This window comes from Echinops telfairi, unplaced genomic scaffold (genome assembly GCF_000313985.2).
Source record: "Echinops telfairi isolate 266 unplaced genomic scaffold, ASM31398v2 ScPeMD7_443;HRSCAF=831, whole genome shotgun sequence".
In the NCBI taxonomy this organism is placed as follows: Eukaryota; Metazoa; Chordata; class Mammalia; order Afrosoricida; family Tenrecidae; genus Echinops; species Echinops telfairi.
The window spans coordinates 4,379,224-4,396,739 of NW_022104341.1; the positions used below are offsets into that span (position 1 = coordinate 4,379,224).

The window sequence follows — 17,516 nt, forward strand, 5'->3', positions numbered from 1 at the left end:
GGAATGATTTGGAGAGTACTAGTGATAACATGGTGTGTGTGTGTGTTTAGGAATGATTTGGAGAGTACTAGTGATAACATGGTGTGTGTGTGTAGGAATGATTTGGAGAGTACTAGTGATAACATGGGGTGTGTGTGTGTGTGTGTAGGAATGATTTGGAGAGTACTGGTGATAACTAAAGAGCCCTGGTTAACTGCTTGGATGCTAATCAAAAGGTCAGTGGTTCGATCTCACTAGCTGCTTAGCAGAAGACAAGACCTGACAATCAGCTCCTGTAAGATTACAGCCTACGGATCCCTATGGGGCAGTCCTGCTCTGTCCTGGGGGGTCGCTGTGAGTCGGCAGGACGCGGCACCCCACGGCAACAGCAGATGATGACTGGCTTCCCTCAGGCCCGGGCTTCCCCCCCCTCTCGACACTGAACATTTGCTAGATGCTGGTCTGGGTGCTTGCACAGCGCATCTCAGAAGAAGCTCACCAAGTGGCTATTTGTACCCTCAACTTGTAGGAAAATAGAGTAAAAGTCGGAGGCCTGCAAGAATGTGCCAGGTGGCACCCACGATGATCCGGGGGGAGGTGGCACCACGAGCCCAGACTCAACTAATTCTGAATCTGGGACCTTTCTAACCACCCCATGCAAGTCTAGCTCAGATGTGCTTGACGTTCCACTCCAGTGAATTAGAATGTCTTTTCTTTCCATAGAATGGAAGAGAAAGTAAACCCAAACAGAGACACCAAACAAGCACATGAACAGAGAGGAAAGGGGTGGGGTCCCTGGTCAGAGCCTGGGCCTGTGGCTTCGTCATCTGTGGCCCAGGCCGGATTAGGCCAGAGATCTTCCTGGAAGTGCTGCCTCTTGGTTCATGTTTTCTCCCCGAGTCCCGTCGAGGGAGGACAGGTCAGTGTGAGGACAGGGCTGAGGAATAGGGTAGTTATCCCTGAGGAAGAGGCAGGGAAAGGCCAAGTGCCTCACCAGTGGCACCACCAAGTCTTTGGTGGCAGGGCTGGAGTAAGCCGGGGCTCCCAAGCCCAGGTGATGCTCTTTGTTGCGCACCTGCTGCTCCCTGCGCACCTGGTCAGGGGCAGGACGTGGTTTTCTTCTTCTACCTGTTGCCTGCAGTCCTCGTTCCTGGCCATCTAGCCATCGGCACCTCTGCTGGAAACCCCACCTCCCCCTTTAAGCCCCCTCCTCTGTCCCTCCCTCCCTCCATCTGCCTGAATAAGAGTTCTAAGAGCTTTTCAGTGTTTATGGATTCCCTGGTCTTTCCTTCAGGCTCTTCTGTGCCCTCCAGAGGCCATAGAGCCGCCTGGTGGGAGGCTGTGATCCTGTGGCTGGTGTCCGTGCCTCACCCCTTCTCTTCCTGCAGGTTCACGACTATGCTGTCCACAGCCACCCGCCGTGGGAAGTTTATTGAGTCAGTTATCTCCCTCCTGAGGACCTATAACTTTGATGGTCTCGACCTTTTCTTCTTGTACCCTGGACTAAGAGGCAGCCCCCTGCATGACCGGTGGAACTTTCTCTTCTTGATTGAAGTAAGGCCAGTTTGGAGGCTGCCCCAATCTGGACATGCGTATGCCTCAGAATAATATGGACGTTCACAACTCAGCTGGGGACCTTTGTAAAATGTAGCTTGTGAGTCAGTTTATCTGGGTGGAAAGGCAAATTCTCACCCGGGGGTTTGAATCGGAATGAACCCATTTCAAGTCCTGATTTTATCTTATCTGGGCTCATGGCCTCTCTACTCCTGTGAAGAGTTCCAAACTCAGAAACCCGGGCAGCTCTCCCCTGTCCTATACAGTTGCTCTGACTCAATGGCAGCGAGTTTCTTTTTCTGGGGTGGCGGGGGAGGCTCAGCATCAGGCTGGAGACATGAGCAGGGCCAGGGACAGTTGAGAAGTAACAGACGTCGCTTTACGGCCATCACCTTGGAGGTGCCGGGCGAAAGAGCCATTGGTGGCTGTCCGCTGGTGGCTCGTTCCTCTGTCTGATTCTGGGTCATGGTCCAATCCTCTGGAATTCCCCCTGTGCGCAGGCTCGGACTCCCACCAGCAGTGTGACGCTAAATCCTGTGTTTCTGAGACAGCTTGCTGCTGCTGTTGACTGCCATGATGGTGGTCCCTGACTCATGGTGATCTCATACACGCTGGGACCAGACGATTGTGATCCATCAGGTTTTCATTGACTGCCTTTTGGTAATTGACTGAGATCTCTGGTGAAGCCCGTTCAACATCATGGTGATACACAAGCCTCCACGGACAGATGGGTGGTGGCTGCATGTAGATGTGTGGGTGGGGAATCTGACCCAGGTCTCTTAATAGAAGGTGAGAATTCCGCCACCGAACCGCCACTGCCCACTCCTGAGTTTACTCATGACCCACCACGTGGGGCCATGTCTGTTCCCTCTCACGAGTCGGTGTGAGGGCTGGGCCAGGTTCCCCTTTACATCCCAGCAGATCAAGGCACTCAGCGTGATACATGGCAATCTGTCAGCCACACCGTCTCTCTCTCTTTCCCGGACACTGTTTTGCCTGATTCTCAGTGTCCCCCTGTTCCTTTTAGGAGCTCCTGTTTGCCTTCAGAAGGGAGGCCACCATCCACTGTCACCCAAGGCTGCTGCTCTCGGCTGCGGTCTCTGGGGCCCCGCACATCATCCACAGATCTTATGACGTCCGCTTTCTAGGACGGTGAGTGGATGCTGGCATGATGGGCCCGGGCCCTGATGGGGAGGAGCCATCTCCCCAGAGCTGCCCACATGCCTGCCTGGGTATGGGTGTTCCGTTGATGGGTGTCTAGGGGTGCGTATGAATGAGGACAGTGACTACTTCCATCACACCGTGAGGCTTTCTGGAGAAGATCAGAGGGTGGTGATGTAGTGCTGTCCCTGTCCCAACATCATCATCTGGGAAGGGTCTCTGTAGAGCCCACTGCTGAGTCTCACAAGACAGAATCCCATGGGGCTGGCCACTGTCTTCTCAGACAGCAGCTATGGAGAGTCTGTGCAACAGGTGGCTGCGACGGGAGGGATAGATGATTGGACAGCTTTCACTGCCAACTCACAGTGACCCCATAGGTTTCTGAGACTGTAACTGTTCACAGGAGTAGAAAGCCCAGGCTTTCTCCCACGGAGCTGCTCGTGGCTTTGAACCGCTGACCATGTGGATGGCAGCCCAAAGCATAACCACTATACCTCCAGATTTATTTCTACTGTCCAACAAACCAAAAGTTGGAATGCCTATGCAGACCCACTTTGCAGAGCGTTGAGTTTCTAGGCAACAATGAAGTTAGACAGAATGGCTCCTAAATCGTTCTGGGCATGCTGACTCTGAGTTATGTGAGCCCCAGGAATCAAGAGGCTCCACATGAGAAAACTGTTGAGGATGCAGAACAAACAATAGAAAGGGCAGCTATCAGGGAAATGCTTCTCTGCCGAAGGCCATTTGAATATTTATAACATCATGTGAGGGTCATTCAAATGTATCAACTCAAAACTTAGCCTGCTATATTTGGTCAAACATGTAATTTACTTACCCCTTATGTGATGGCTGGAATTGCTTCTCTTTGGTGACGCGTGTGATGTTAGCTGGTATTGGTGATTTCCCGGATGTTCCCCACCCATGGCCTGGAGGAACTGTTTCAATGGGGGAGATTCTGTGCAGAGTAGAGTTTACTCATGCTGGTCTTGAAGCCAGGCTGGGTTGAGGCACCCTGCTTTCACTGCGCCGAACAACCTCAGGCAGATGAGTTGACCTGTCTGTTTCCATTTCCTCTTTAGAGACAGTTATACTACTTAATTCAGAGGATATTTATCAAGTTACGAGGGAATGAGACAATCAGTTTAAAGTCTTATATCTGTTACCTGGTAACTGCCTAATTACACAATACTCAAAACACAAACCTCACGGCCATCGGGCCCATTCTGACTCATAGCCACTCTGCAGGACAGGGTCACTATCCCTTTGGGAGTCTGAGTCTTACAATTTTTATAGGAGGAGACAGACTCATCTTCCTCCTGTGGAGCAGCTGGTGGGTTTGAACTGCTGACTTTGTGGTTAGCAGCTCTGTGGCCCCTGGTTAAGAGCTTGACAGGTAATGAAAGATTTGCAGTTTGAACCCACATCATCGCTCTGCAGCTACAGGCAAGACTTGACAACCTGTTTCTGTATAAAGATTATGGCCAAGCAAACTTCATGGAGCAGTTCTACGCTGACTCACGGGGTTGCTATGGGTTAAAGTCTACTTGATAGGCCCCATGAAAAACTTAAAAACTAGGAAAGCGTTCTAGAGGAGTTGACTTTTAATGGCTCCTGAAATGGTAGAATGAGGCACTTTCATTGCTATGGGACTCTGTGATAGGGCTGTTTCCACACTCCCTATGTTGTTAATTTCCTATAATTCTTCGAGATGTAATTACATTATTTTGTTTGGGGAGGATTTTTTGGCACATTCCCTGACTCACTGAGGTAGAATGATGCTTATGTGACTCTGAACTCACACATGGATGTAGACCTCGGTTAGCACCTGCATCAGGCCTGATTCGAATAGTCTTCTCCGACTTCAGCCTGGGCTGTGGACACCATGAATGCTTTCAGGGTAGCATCCTGCCGCACAGCGGTCCTCAGCCAGGAGTCGGTTCTAGTGTCAGCATCTCAAGGGTAGGCACAGCTGGGCAGGCCCCACAGGCAGAAAGGGGAGGGAAGCTTAGGTGACCAATGCATAGCTAGTTCTCACTGCTATTGAGTGGATTGTGATTCACAGCAACCCCATAGTAGGGTAGGACTGCCCCTGTGGATTTCCAAGACCATGACTCTTTATGGGAGTAGAAAGCCTCATCTGTCTCCTGTGGAGCAGCTAGTGGATTCGAACTGCTGACCTTGTGGTTAGCAGCCCAATGTGTAACCACTGCACCACCAGGGCTCCTACACACAACTATGTAATAATCTCCTCCTCCTGTCTCTTACAGATACTTGGATTTTATCAACATCTTGTCTTATGACTTCCATGGGTCCTGGGAAGGGGTCACAGGACATAATAGCCCCCTGTACTCTTTGTCTGGAGATCCTAAATCATCGGTAAGAAAAGGAAAGATCTCAACAGGTCTTGGCACCCGCTTCTGGTCCCAGGCGATTGGTTTCTAATAACAAGGAAGGGTTTGCATTTTTCCTACATGCAGGCATTTGCCATAAATTACTGGCGGAAGCTTGGAGCACCCTCGGAGAAGCTCATCATGGGATTGCCCACTTACGGACGTACCTTTTGTCTCCTCAAAGACTCTGAGGCTCGGTTGGGGGCCAAGACCACGGGACCAGGACTTCCAGGGAAGTACACCAAGCAAGCTGGCTTCTTGGCTTATTTTGAGGTGATGGGAAGTGGGTCTTTTCCCAAGTGGGGCGAGGACAAGGATAGAGGCAAGCACAAGGGCGAGGGCTACAGCAGGGCAAAGACAGGGCTTCCCCAGGCAAGAGAGACCTGCTTTCTGGGATAGTCTCTGGAGAATTCTTTGTGTTCAGGTATTTCAGCCATTCAAAGGCTATAAAATGCTATACTGGTCAATTCAGACTGACTATATGGCCTAATTTTAAAAAGTTGTTTGAAACAATTCCAAGCCCTCTTCTACTATAGCGTCTTCCTCCTCTACTCTAATTCCACCTCCTTAATCCCCATCTCAGAAAAGCTTGCTATTGAGTGGAGGCTGGGAAATGAAAACAGATTGGAGGACAGTGAGAAGTGCAAGGGTGTTCCACGTGGCTGAAGACATATGGAAACGTATACGGGGCAGCTAGATTAGAGCTTTGAGCACAAGAGAATTCTGATGGGTAGAAATGATAGCCTGGGAAGTGGCCGAAGTGGCAGCAGGCATGAAAAAAGACCGGGTGTTTAGGGGATGCCAGGTAGCAAGTGATGAGGGGCCTTTGAAAAGGTCCTGGAAATATGACATTATCTTTCTGTACCATTCTCCGTGACCTTGTTGGCCCCCTGGCTTTAGGCTGCAGTAGTGTAAGTGCCCGTCATCTTCCCAATTTCTGTTCGATCCTGGGCGCATAGTGATGTTTTTGCTGCTCATCTAATGAAGTATGGTTATGAGTGACGGCAGAGGTAAAATAGTGTTTTTGGAGGATCTTATGAGGCAGAGAGATCATGGTAGGCAGAACGTTTAAAGCATCAGAATAAATGATTTATGCTTCTCTGGCACAACGAGAACACATTTACTCGTTGAAAGCATATGTCATAGTTTCTAGCACAATGCTGGGTATAGGTATCAATCAAATGCTTGATTGGCAGTGAAAATCTAGTTGGTCCCTAACTTTAAGACCTGTCGAGCTTCAAAATCTAGGTTGATAAGAACATGTATGGGCAGTTTGTGCTGAGATCTCATGAACAGAAAAGAACGTGTGTATGAAAACACGTTGAAACAAACAAACAACAAACAAACAAACCAGATGTAGTCAAGGATCAGGTATGTTGTGGTTAGGAGCTCTATGTAGGTGTTATCTACTAAGCCCTGCTGTGTGACGTCCCAGTATGGAGGATTAGTAGACCTCAACTTCCAAACCACTGGCATTCCTGGCCCAGCAAAGTTGACATGAAACCTACCACAGCCTACCTTGCCAACTTGGTACCTGGACACATCTCCTTTAGCCATACACAATCTTCAAACATTTCAGTGATACTAGTGCCTAATATGATACAACAACTGAATTTACATCTTACATTTTATAAACAGACAAAGAAAAATAATTGCTGCATACATACAAGGAAGGAATATATAAATGACAGTCCTTGTTTCTGCAACTGGTCGTGTGGCCCATAACTGGCATTTAGAACTTTCTTCTTTCACCACCTATTCCATATTCCCTTTGGCCTCAGCAAGCACCTCAGCCGGTTGTGCTTCTTTGTCTGGCAGCATAACCCAAACCTTCATTGTCTGGGTCATTAGTGGTCAGAGCCAATAGGGCTGCTGTAGTTTGCCATTGACTTAAATCACAGAACACGATAATACTAAAACTAAAAAAGAAAACCCCCAAAACTCCCTGCCATCAAGTCATGTCTGACTCACAGCATTAGGTAGTACTGCCCCTGTGGGTTTCTGAGACTATAACACTACAGGAGTAGACCCCAAAACAAAACGCATTGCCACTGGTCAATGCTGACTCAAAGTGACCCCCTGTGGGTTTCCAAGACTGTAACTGTTTATGAGAGTAGAAAGCCCGTGTGGATTCAAACTGCCACCCATGTGGATCACAGCCCAATGTCTAACCACTACACCATCAAGCTCCCTGCAGAATACCTTGATTTTCTCCAGTGGAGTAGTTTCGAACTGCTGACCTTGCAGTGAGAAGCCCTTGTAGTGAGCCACTACACCACCAGAGCCCCTTCAAAACTCACTGCCCATTAGTTGATTCTAATTCATAGTGATCCTATAGGACAGTGTAGCACCATCCCTTTGGGCCTCCGAGGCTGTAAATCTTTATGGGAGCCCATAGCCTCAGCTTTCTCCTGCAGATGCTTGTCTGACAGTGCTACCTGGGCTTCGAGCACTTAAAGACAGCCTAAGGAACCCCCTGTTAAGCATATTCTTCTTTACTTCCATTATGTAATATCCATCAAATTTCCTCTGGGTAATCAAGGTCAACCACACCACTCAGTAGAGTAATTTCCTTCTTTGCTTGTTGACCCAGAGACATGAGCACCCAAAGTGGCCTGGAGACAGTCTTAAGTGCCGGGTCAGTGGAATCAGTGCTGTGTCTCCAGGCGGGAGTATTCTTTCTTTTGGAATGAAGCCCCTAGATCGGAAGAGCATAGAGTCATGGGCAAAGGAAGCAAAGATGCTGTTATTGAGTCACTGGAAATAATAGTGATCGGCGCCACTCCCTTTGCCACCCCTTGGTTCCTAGAGCTGTGAATCTTGGTGACTGAAGAAACAGTATCATATACTGGGTACTGGTTTAGAGAATATACTGCCTCCTGGAGAACATTGCCCCACTCTTGCCAAGTCTTGCCATCTAGCTGGTACCATATTGTGTTTTCAGAAGGCCATTCCATAGTTCTATCAAGTGAGCTGACAAGAATGATAGGAAATATAAGACCAGAGGACTTCACAAGCCTGGACTCATTGCCACACTTCATTTGCTGTGAAGTGAGTCCACTGGTGGGAGGGAATGCTGTACGGTATGCCAGGCCAGTGGATAAAGCATTCTATAAGCCCATGAATGATAGTTTTGTCAGAAACATTGCATACAGAGAAGACAAATCCATATCTAGTGTAAATGTCTATTCCACTAAGACCAAAACACAGTCCTTTCCGTAGTGAAATTGGTCCGATGTCATCAACCTACCAGCAGGTTGCTAGATGATCTCCTTGAAGCAGGGCCCAATTTCTTGGACTCGGCATTGGTCTCTGTTGCTGGCAGATTGGGCAGTCCGCAGTGGCAGCTGCCCGGTGGCTTTGGTGAGTGGAAGTCATTGTTGCTGAGTCCATGCATAACCTCTGTTGCTGCCACCACAGCCACTGTGGGCATGGGCTGACTGGGCAGTGACAGGAGTGGCTGGGGAAAGAGGGTGATTGATTCCAGTGGAACTGTCATCCTCTTGACTTGATTGCTAAGATCCTCCTCTCTTTGGTGAGCACTCACATGATACATAGATATCTCCACTTCTTCAGTCCTTCAGAGAGGTCTATCCACGTACCTCTTTCCCACCAGTTTCCCAATCATGCTCCTTCAAGCTCTTTGGCCATCCAGCCGAACCATTGCCTACAGCCCTTGACTCTATATACATTCCACTCCTGGCCCCTTCTCCTTCTAAGCAAAAAGAACAGCTACATGTACTGCTTGAAGCTCTGCCCGTTGGGAAGATTCCTCTTCACGACTGCCCTTCAGGGAGGCCCCAGAAAGGTTATGAGACGCTGCTGCTGTCCGCTTTCCAATGGAGCCTGCGTATTGTGCAGAGCACTCTGTGAACCGAGTATGCGTTTCCTTTTCCTCAATCAACTTATCATAAGGAACGCCTCAGAGGCTATAGTACAGTCTGAGAGAAGGAAGTAATATGATAGGAGTGGAGGCTGTACACATTTGGGGCATTTCTTCTTCTCCTTCTTTTGAAGATTCTAGATATACATTTATTCTTCTGTGGTTTCCCTTTCTAAGTAATCTTTTAAAAACTTAGTTTTATTGAAATATAATTTACACATCATACACTTCCATAGTTCAGTCATATTAAAAGATTGTAAGGGGCACTTCTTGAGGCTGCTTACTTTGACCTTCCGGTCCTGCTTGAGCCCTGTCTCCTGTATACCGCTTTCACTTAGTAATGGACCGCTGTGGTGCACAGGCAACCTTCTGACTCTGTGGGTCAGACACTTCCCAGTTCACAATGGACAGCTCAGGCCACAGGGTGATGTGGTAGTCCACGGTGAGATGTTCAGTCGCTACTAAGGCCTAGTAACAAGACAAAAGCTGTTTTTCAAAACGGGAGTAATTTTCTGCAGAGGGTGGGAGAGCTTTGTTCCTAAATCCTAAGGGTCTGCATGCGAGTCACCAATAGGAGCCTGCCAGGAACTCCAAATTGCAGCTCTATCTGCTACAGCCACTTTAAGCATCACTGGATCAGCTGAGTCATATGGCCCAAGTGGCAGAGTGGCTTGTGTGGCAGCTTGACCCTGAGGCAGAGCCTTCTTTTCTTCTGGGCTCCACTCAAAGCTAGCAGCTATTTGAGTCACCTGATAAATAGGCCAGAGCAGCACATGCGCATGAAGGATGCGGTGCATCCAGAATCCAAAGAGATTCCTGGTGTCGTTTCTTAAAGACGTCACGCACACCTGTGTTCTCTCTCGCCTTCCATCCTGGACATTGGAGAAAGGAACACATAACGTTTGGAACTGGTCTACCTTCTTCTCACTTCCCAGGGAGGGATCTTGAACAAGCTTTATCCCTGGGAAAAGGAAAAGGGTATCCCCGGCGCGTCTCTCTATTGCATTGTGATCTGTGGAACTAACCTTGTGGTCCTTTGGGCAGATTTGCTCCTTTGTCCGGCAAGCGAAGAAAAGCTGGATCGACAACCAGTTTGTCCCGTACGCCTCCAAGGGGAAGGCGTGGGTCGGCTATGATGATGCTGCCAGCTTCACTTACAAAGTGAGCCCCTGTTCTTTTTGGCATGCCATGTAATATACAGTGTCCTCTTGTATGTAGTGTGTGTGTAGCTATTGGACAGAGGGCAAATAGGTGAGGTTGATTAGGTCAAATGACTTTCAGACACCCTTAAATTTTAATTTGATTTCGGGCTTCTTAATTCCATCTAGTCCAGCCCTTTTACTTTGAAGGTAAGGACTCCAGATATTGAGAGAAGTGTCTTCTCTCAGTTCATGCAGGTATATGTTACAGTCTCATTTCTTTCATTTGAATCAGATGATTTCAAAGAGGTAAATGCCAACCAGGCAAACCGTGCTCAGCACTCAATGCATGTTGCTAATATGCAGAGGCTATGTAGTCAGGGAATGATTTCTGAGGGAAACGAGCAGGAGGGGATGAGGACTTTGAAAAAGTGTGGATACAGAAAGCTCCTGTTGAGTTCAAAGAAGAATGTGGGTGGAGCAGAGGCAGTTGATGCAGTGTAAGACAATACAGGAGAGGCACATGTAGCAGTCTGTGGAAGGACCTCAGTGCTGTTGAAGGTGCTTGGTCTTCATCAAGGTGCTAGTGGTGAGGGAGGCTGAGTTCAAATCCAGGCTACGCTTCTAATCACCCTGCTGTGTTGCCTTCTGAGAATCCCTCTTATGTCATTGGCCATTGTACCCAGTCTAGAGATGGGTCCGTACAATAGGTTGATTGATCCTTTATTTTATAGGCAATGTTCATCAAGACAGAGCTTTTTGGGGGGGCCATGGTATGGACGCTGGACCTGGATGATGCCAAGGGCACTTTCTGTGGCAATGGCCCTTTCCCCCTTGTCCGGATATTGAGTAATCTCCTGTTGAATGATGGTGAGTAGCTACAACCTAGAACCTGGAATTGGAAGTTAGGTAACAGGCAACTTGGGTCAACAGATACCGATGACAGTCTTAGTGATCTGATGCTGCTATGTTAAAACCGATGGATGGTTTTATCAAACTGAGCTATTTTCTCACAGTTTACGAGGCCAGAAGTCCAAATTCAGTGTGCTGGCTCTAGAGGAAGCCTCATTTCTTTGTCAATTCTGGGGAAAGATAGTGTTTCTTTGTGTTTCTGCTCGTGGGTGCTCTTCATGTCGCTTGGAATCTCTCTCCCCTAATCTCTGTTTTTACATCTCAAAAGAGAGAGACTCAAGACACACCCTGTTTTACTCTGCCTCATTAAGGCAGCAAAGACTACCCATCCCTAAATGACATCTTAACTGCAGAGATAACTCCCTGCCATCCCATTTATTTTGACTCATAGGGACTCTATAGGTCAGGCTAGAACTGCCACTGTGGTTTCTGAGATCATAACTCTTTACAGGAGTAGAAAGCCTTGTCTTTCCCCTTTAGATGGGGCTGGTGGCTTAGAACTGCTGACCTTTTGGTTAGCAGCCTAGTGCGTAACTACTACACCACCAGGATTCCTTCCAGCCACAGACATAGGGATTCGCAATTATAAAGCACATTTGGGGGCAACATGCTAACCACAGGGTAAGCAGTTCAAAACCACTAGAGAACTGTGCAGGAGAAAGCTAAGATTTTCTGCTCCTGTAAAGATTTACAATCTTGGAGCCTGAGAAAAGAGGGGCCTTGAGGAAAGGCAGCGCCTTCCTGAACCCCGACTTGAGAGCAGTTTATACAGTGCCGCTGTCCACAGAGAAAACCACTGGTGTTGAAAGGAATCAACTTGGGGCCCCGTACAAGCAACTAGACAGTGGACTCCCTCAGCCTAGCGGGAGGGAAGAAAGAAGTCCAAATCCATGTTGCTGCACTTCCACTGTAGGAGTTCATTAAACATTACCTTTGAACAACTTGGTCCAGAGGGCAGCCGACGAGCAGCATAAAGAATCCTTTCTTTCAGAGTATGAGAAGTACTACCTGTGGTCAATGGGGAAAGATCCTAGAAAGGCTACTGCAGACACCGGAGAGCAGCTTCCTTTATCAGAAGGAGATACTCAGTCCCCAGAATTCTTCACAAAGGAGCAGCTCTTTTCAAGTGTTTTTATATTTGCTTGCCTGGATGACAGCTTTGCACTCATTATGATGTACGTTACGTAAATGGGAAATCCGAATCTGCTCAGAGATGTAACATTTCCCTTCCAACTTCTGCAAACCCAAACCTACTGCTTCAGGTTGATCCCATCTCACGGAGACCCGATGTAGGACTTCTGAAGCTCGCTGTCTTTACCCCTCTCTTCCATGGAGGAACTGGCTGGTTCCGACTGCTGGCCTTGCCCTTCGCAGCCCACCTCGTCACCCGCTCTGTCACTAGGGCTCCTTCTACAGGCTACCCTGAAGATCTCTAGCCAGCAATTTGCTAGAACACGAGTTTTGAAATGAGATGCTCTCCACGGTGTTGCTAGGGGAGTAAATGATTTAGTTCTTCCTGCTTGTACTTCTCTGTGATGTGTTCTTGAAACAGAAGTACGGAAATGTGAAGAAAAAAGTTAAAAAGATTTACCACCTTGAAAATCCAAAGGGGCAGCTAGCTCCGCTCTCTCCTACAGGTGTGCTGTGAGTCAGCATTGACTGGATGGCAGTGACTGCCTGTTGGGTTTTCCCCTTTTCTCGTTGTGGGTATGTGTGTTTTTAATGCGTTGAATTAGACTCATTGGCCATCAATCCATAACAGGCCAGAGGAGGAAAGGGCTCTTCCACTTTATGTAAGGATTGGGAGTTCTCCCTCCATTTTGCAGAAGGCTGTAGAGGACGATGAAAGCCCAGAGTCCATCTGCAGGAACGAAGACTGTGCTGGCTCCTAGTTAGCACTTACCACGTATCCGTTTAGTTGCCTGTCTCTTTGTCCTGCTTTCGTGGGACTACAGCCAGAAAAATGAATGAGGCTTCTTTTTATGTATCTTTTAGACACAGCTGGTTTCCTGGCAGTTCAGAGACAGAACTTGGCATGCTAGAGCTGAAATACCCTTCCGGCACTCTATGATCCTCACTTGATGGGTAGAGAGATTGGGAACCAGAAAGATCAAGTCTAGGTTACCCAGCTAGTCAGCGGCAGAGATTGTTTCAACCCTAATTCTCCAAAACAGTTTTTTTTTTTTTTTTCTAGAACTACATCGTCTTTCTTGGTTTTGTTCATGGTGCCCCTTACAATGTGGGTGCCAGAGGTTTCTGCTCAGGGATTCAACAAACGATTAAACCTTGGGAGCAGGGCTTGCTATTGACGCAGAAGAGCTCAAGGGGGGCTAGCACAGAGAACTAGCAGGACTCCCATGAGGCAAAGCAGCAAATCCATTGTGTGTTCACGAGTGCCTAGGACCATGCTAACATGGTGGGGTGGGTAGGGGAGCAGGTCTTCTATGTGGTGGAATTTCATCTCTGCCCTCAAATGGAAGTGTTTTGAAATCCTCCCATTCTGGATCTTGGGAGCAGCAACTTTAGCCTTTGGGTAATTTTAGCCATGCCAATAATTCATAGTATTAGAAGAAAGAGGTAGAACTCATCCTTTGCTGGTGATTTTCCTTAGATTTCCACTCAATCCCTTCATCACAACCTGGGTTCTCATCTCGTATGGGTTCCTCAGTAACTGAGCTTGAAAGCAGGTGGTGACCAAGGCATGGCGCTCATTTTCAGATTTTTTTTCCCCCGCAGGAGGTGAGAGAGTGGCCACTGAGAGCCATAGGCACTATGAAAACACGATGCCTGGGGAGACTGTGACCCCTGGAAGGGAGACTATGACCCTTGGAGAGCATAACGTAACTCTGGAAAAGAAGCGCGGGACATCTGAAGAGATGGCCACGTCGCCTGTGGGTTACTCAATAGTCATGTCTGGGGAGACGAATACATCCCCTGTGGGTTCTTCAATGGTCACGTCTGGGGAGACCGATACATCCCCTGTGGGTTCTTCAGCTGAGACGTCTGAAGAGCTGACCATGCCGCCTGTGGATTCTCTGACCGTGACCCCCGAAGGGACAACCTTGATCCCTGTGAATCTCCAGGCGGAGACTACCACCGGAAGGATGACTTCAGTACCTGGAAGGAACCCTATAATCCCCGAAAAGATTGTGACGCCTTTAGGAAAGATGCTCCTCTCTTCTGCTGAGCAGATGGGGACTCTAAGAGGAAAGAATTCCACTGCCAAGGGGAACTTTGACTGCCCGGTGGAGAACTGAGGTCTCTGATGGAAGCGGAAAGCAGAATGCTGCTCTCTGGTCCTGCCACGCAGCTCTCAGGAAACTTGCTTTTGACAACCTTTGTTTCTACTCCTGTCAATTCAGCGACCCGTCTAGCAGTTCCTTACTTCCTGAAAAAAGAAAAAAAAAGAAAAAAAGAAAACTTGTGAGTCAAGGAGCCTAAGCTCTGACGATGAACGAGGCTGAGAGAAGCCCTCGTCTTGTCTTCTGGGTGACCTAACAGAAATCGCCGGTGCTTTCTAGCCAGAAACCATTCACAGCGTCAAGCAGGCTCAAAAGCCAATCTGTTTTTTGGTTGCCTATCTGGAAACATCAAATCCATCTGCATTGTCTGAGGTTCCTCTCTTGAGATCACCTGTGTAATCTAATTGTTAACTCCCCCTTCAAGATCACCTTCCCTTAGGGATAGTTTTGGGAAGAAAGAGTCAGCATTGCTTTCCATCCTGGGTCATGCGTGTCCTTCTTTGTTACTTGTTGGCTTCCTTATTGGCAGATCCTAAGTCTCGCTTTCCTATATTCCTCAGGGAGACTGGGAAAAAGAAAGGGAAGTTGCGTTGTACAGGTATATTTTCCGCATGGTAAAATCCTAGTCAACCCTGGTCAAATAGCCTCACCTGTTCTCTCCACAAGAAGCATTTGATGGGAAGGCAAAACATGTTTGTGTGTGTGTGTGTGTGTGTGTGTGTATCCTCCAGAAACACCAATCCCACATTCCAAACACACATTTTTGAAATACATGGAAAGAGACAAAGTGTCAGGAAACAAATAGAAGAAATAAAGAAAAATAAAATGGAAAATTTAGATAGAACTGAAAATAAAATAACCAATCAAGATTTTAAAAATCACTGAATAAATTTAATAGCAGAATGGAGATAATAGAGGAACAAGCCATTGAATTTGAAGGTAGATTTATAGGCACTAACTAATCTGAGTAATAATAAAAAAATTGAAAAAACAATGTGTCAGAAATGCATGGCATAATAATATCAAAGTTATAAACTTTGCTGTTGGATATACAGAAGGAGGGCCGAAAGACATGGAACAGAAAACATTTGAATCATACTGTTCAAACACTTGCTAAATTTGGTGGAAGACATAAGCATATATATTCAGAGTTCAGCAGCCTTATAAAAGGTAAAGTAAGAGAAATTTATGCTCAGACATATAGTCAAACTATTGAAAATTAAATATAAAGTTTGCATATGGTGATCTCTATGGTATAAATAAGAGACTAGAGAAAATATGTATCTCCTAAGTGAAGAGAGATGAACATATTAAATTAAGAAAACATTATCAATACAAATAATTCGTGAAGGAAGGAACATTAGAAATCACCAGGCAGGCAGTCATATAGTTAAAGACAAATTGATCTGTAATTACAGTAATTACATGTAGACTCATGCCTCAATTGAAAGACAGAGATCATTATACTTCATACAAATCAATTTTATATTATTTATCAGAGACACATCATAAGTTTAAAGCTATAAAATAGTCTAATGAAGAATGATGAGAAGCTATATTACTAAATATCAATAGAAACAAAACTTCCAGTTGTCTCTTTATTGCTGAACAAGAACATTTTAAGGCAAAAAGCCCTATAAGAGACAAATGGTACTTTTATTTCTGATTCCACGGAAGGGTATTACACCTGCTACATACAGCAACTAGCAAAAGTAAGCTAAATAGCAAAATTTATACTGCTAAGTATATCATAGAACCATGGAGGTTCTATGGGTCTTCTCACAGATGATAAGATAAACTGTCCTAGATAAGGTATCAAGGATAAGATAAACTAACAACCTTCGAGAAGGAGAAGAACAACCCTGAGGGGAAGTGCAAATAGCAAGCCACCCCCCTTTTTACCTGAAGGCATTTCCCAATTCTGGGCTGGGTTGGACTGTTCCCAGGAAAGAGCCATCACTAAGGAAAGGAGAAATCAGGAAAACATTTAAAAGTCACGTGGAACTGGAATGACAATGAAAAACACGAAGAACGTCAAATACATATCCAGTACTCGAGGGCATTGGCTAGTCTCAGGAGTTGCACAGGAGCCTGGTCAACATGGCCAAAAGTGTCCAAAAGGCAGAGTGAATTAATTATCTTGCTGTCTGGTGACACGAATAGTGTATGAAACCTCATTCATCCTCCTCTGGCTTCAGCAGGGGGTTCCACCTTCACATCTGCTCAAGGACGACTCCTGTGTTAGGCTGGGTTGACCAGAGAAACAAATCTGCTGACACTCATACATGTGTAAGAAAGAGACTTCTATCAAGAAATTATATATCAAGAAAATGGCAGCCCAGTCCTACTCAAGACCCTAAGTCTGGCACTAGTCCATAAGTCCCTCTTCAGACTCACCCAACCACATGCAATGATGCAGAATGCAGGAAGACCACAGGCTGGTGGGTGCAAAATCATGTGGATCCAATGGTAGGGCTCTAGCAGCAACCAGTTTCAGCTAGCAGGAAGGTGAAGGCAGAGAGAAAGGGGGAGGCTCCCAGGATCCTCCTTATGAGAAGGCATTGCCCACAAGGAGTCACCATCAGGCTGTGACCTTATTGACGGGCTAGACTCCACCCCTACACTTTTCTATATCTTCAAGTTGACAAGAAATTATGTGACTACCACAACTCCTATGCTTCCATCTGCCAGCCGTCTTCATTCTGACACCATCTATCCCTCTCACAACACTCTACTTCCCTGTCGGGTTCCAGAATCTCTTGCAGCGGCCACACAGAATGCACAGACAATACTCATGGTGAGGGTGGCTTGTTACGGAAGTTAAGAGGTTACAATTCAGGGTCAGAAATATTAAGGATGCAATTCTTTGTCTGCAGCACGTCTCAGCCATTCCCTCACACATGCCTCTCTTTGGTTCTTTGACTGGCCACACATACACTTGCTCTCGGTCTCACTCTGTGAGCCAGGAATGCTGCTTTGCTGTGTGCAGTGTTCTGTCTAGACTACCACCACTTCTCTGTGACGGGATCTTGAGAGTAACACGTTTGTGGCTCTTCTTTCTTGATGGTTGTGGGATTCTCTCCATTTCTACTTTTTAAAAATTCTTTTATTTTTTAAGTCATTTTATCGGGGGCTCATACAATTCCTATCACAATGCATACATACATCCACTGTGTTAAGCACATTTGTACATTTGTTGCCATCATCATTCTCAAAACATTTTCTACTTGAGCCCTTGATATCAGCTCCTCATTTT

The 17,516-nt window shown here is 46.7% G+C and overlaps 1 protein-coding gene across 1 annotated transcript in view; it reads left to right on the forward strand.

Moving 5' to 3' along the window:
• The window catches only part of OVGP1 (oviductal glycoprotein 1), a 16,755-nt gene extending 2,480 nt beyond the window's left edge, over positions 1–14,275 (forward strand). The window contains exons 4-10 of the mRNA XM_030886126.2: positions 1,368–1,533; positions 2,561–2,685; positions 4,962–5,070; positions 5,172–5,357; positions 10,012–10,128; positions 10,841–10,976; positions 13,755–14,275. Of these exons, the coding sequence (XP_030741986.2) occupies positions 1,368–1,533; positions 2,561–2,685; positions 4,962–5,070; positions 5,172–5,357; positions 10,012–10,128; positions 10,841–10,976; positions 13,755–14,275 (1,360 nt within the window). The remainder of the gene's footprint in view (positions 1–1,367; positions 1,534–2,560; positions 2,686–4,961; positions 5,071–5,171; positions 5,358–10,011; positions 10,129–10,840; positions 10,977–13,754) is intronic.
• Positions 14,276–17,516: the final 3,241 nt, after the last annotated feature.